General features: G+C 31.3%; 1 protein-coding gene across 1 annotated transcript; it reads left to right on the top strand.

Moving 5' to 3' along the window:
- Positions 1 to 219: 219 nt before the first annotated feature.
- On the top strand, positions 220 to 819 carry LOC132749433 (uncharacterized). The gene is made up of 2 exons (XM_060739162.1): positions 220 to 328; positions 467 to 819. The coding sequence occupies exons 1-2, from the start codon at positions 263 to 265 to the stop codon at positions 722 to 724; spliced, it is 324 nt and encodes a 107-aa protein (XP_060595145.1). The 5' UTR covers positions 220 to 262; the 3' UTR covers positions 725 to 819.
- Positions 820 to 1,703: the final 884 nt, after the last annotated feature.

Here is a 1,703-nt window from a genome sequence, read left to right as displayed (position 1 = left end):
ACTGCATTTTGCTCCGCTTTTGCTTTATACCTATCCTTAAATAAAGTAGTAGCTAGTAATACTAACCATTGTGAGAGAGAGACTAACCTGAGAGGTGTGCTTACAGAAAGCATTGAGTCTTATAACAACTCAACAGAGCATAAAAATGAAAACTCTAAGTGAATTTTGAAAATAAAATTCGCAGAAAAGGGTTGGGGAGATTTTCGAGGATGACGGCAATTGTTTCTTTTGGGCCATCAGTGATCAGTTAGATGCCCTGGGGATGACTGAACATACTCACACGCAGTTGAGAAGCAAAGTAATTCATCACATGCAAAATTTATCAGAGGTATTTATTATAAAGCTTAGTTTTAAAGTCATGCCTGAAATTCATTTAATTATTAAATTTTTAATTTAAAAAACTTGTAATTTTATATTTTTAAATCAAAGATTCAAAAAAGATACAATTTACAATTTTATTTTTCAGACTGACAAATTGGAATTAGAGCAGTTCTTGACAAGTGACTTAACCAAATATATTGAAAAAATGTCAAAGAATGGAACCTATGCAGACCATGTGTGTTTACAGAATATGTGCAAAGCACTGTCTTGCAAGATAGATGTTGTTCATGGGGATACTCCTAACATAAGCATTGGAGATGGAGACAGTAACATACCAACACTTGTCGTTGGTTACATTCCAGAAATTGAGCATTATGTTAGCTTGCAGCGGTTAAATAGGTAAGACAAAATAAATATCTTATATAAAAGGATAAATTTAAGCAGGTTTCTGTTCTTTGTCAGAAGAATTTTACCAATAATTATAGATGTGTATCTTTTAAAGACACAGTATAAAACCTTTTAATTATCATATTGCAGATTTAACCCTGAAGATTTTGTAGCTGTAGCTCTCAAGTCAAAACAGAAAAACATATCTGTACATTGCTAAGGTGGGTTATTGTTGTTTTTGTATACTTTTCATTAGTTTCCTCAGTAACTTTATGACGGAATTTTTTAGAATTTGAAATGAAATTGTTTTTCTTTGACCAAATAAACTCATTTAAATTATATTAACTACTTATTGAATAGGTAATATCACAGGGCAGATGATGACATCCAAGTTAGGTTCCTTAAAGCAAGCGGAGGTGCTGACGAGTACAGTTTTGGCCAGCCAAAGAGGATGTGTCCTGGCAGTCTTTGGAAGATATTGTTCAGAAGCTCAAAAATGCCAATTCTTCTTCCTGGCCGCGGAATCAGGCTTAAATTTAACCTGAATGACTTAAAATCCAAGAAATCATATATTTTCAAAATAAACAGTGTCAAGTGCACATCTTGTGTCAGGAGTGTAAACACATTTTGACAGTTCATGTTAATGTTTGTAGTTTAAATTTGTAGTTTACTTTTTATCCTTTTATTTAAGTAAATGTCCTCTTAAACCAGTATGGTAATGAAACAGGGGTAGAAAAGCAAGTAGAACATTGTCATATATACAAAAAAATATCTTTACACTCAGATGGTTAACATTTATATATAGTAAAGATTTATAAAAGGTTTTATCAAAGTGTTTTTAAAAAGGCAAGACAAACAAAAAGGAACAATTAACATAGAAAACTTAATACTTGTCTTAAGTATTTCATTGTAAAAGTTTTTAAATCAATATTTTAAGATATTAAGTGTCTTGCCTGAATTTGTCAGGAGTGTAACACTCAAATGTTAAAGTGTTA

The sequence above is a fragment of the Ruditapes philippinarum genome, unplaced genomic scaffold, assembly GCF_026571515.1.
Source record: "Ruditapes philippinarum isolate M1 unplaced genomic scaffold, ASM2657151v2 ctg1775_1_1_1_1, whole genome shotgun sequence".
NCBI lineage: Eukaryota > Metazoa > Mollusca > Bivalvia > Venerida > Veneridae > Ruditapes > Ruditapes philippinarum.
The sequence above is the reverse complement of the archived record's forward strand: the minus strand, read 5'-3'. Positions and strand labels throughout refer to the sequence as shown.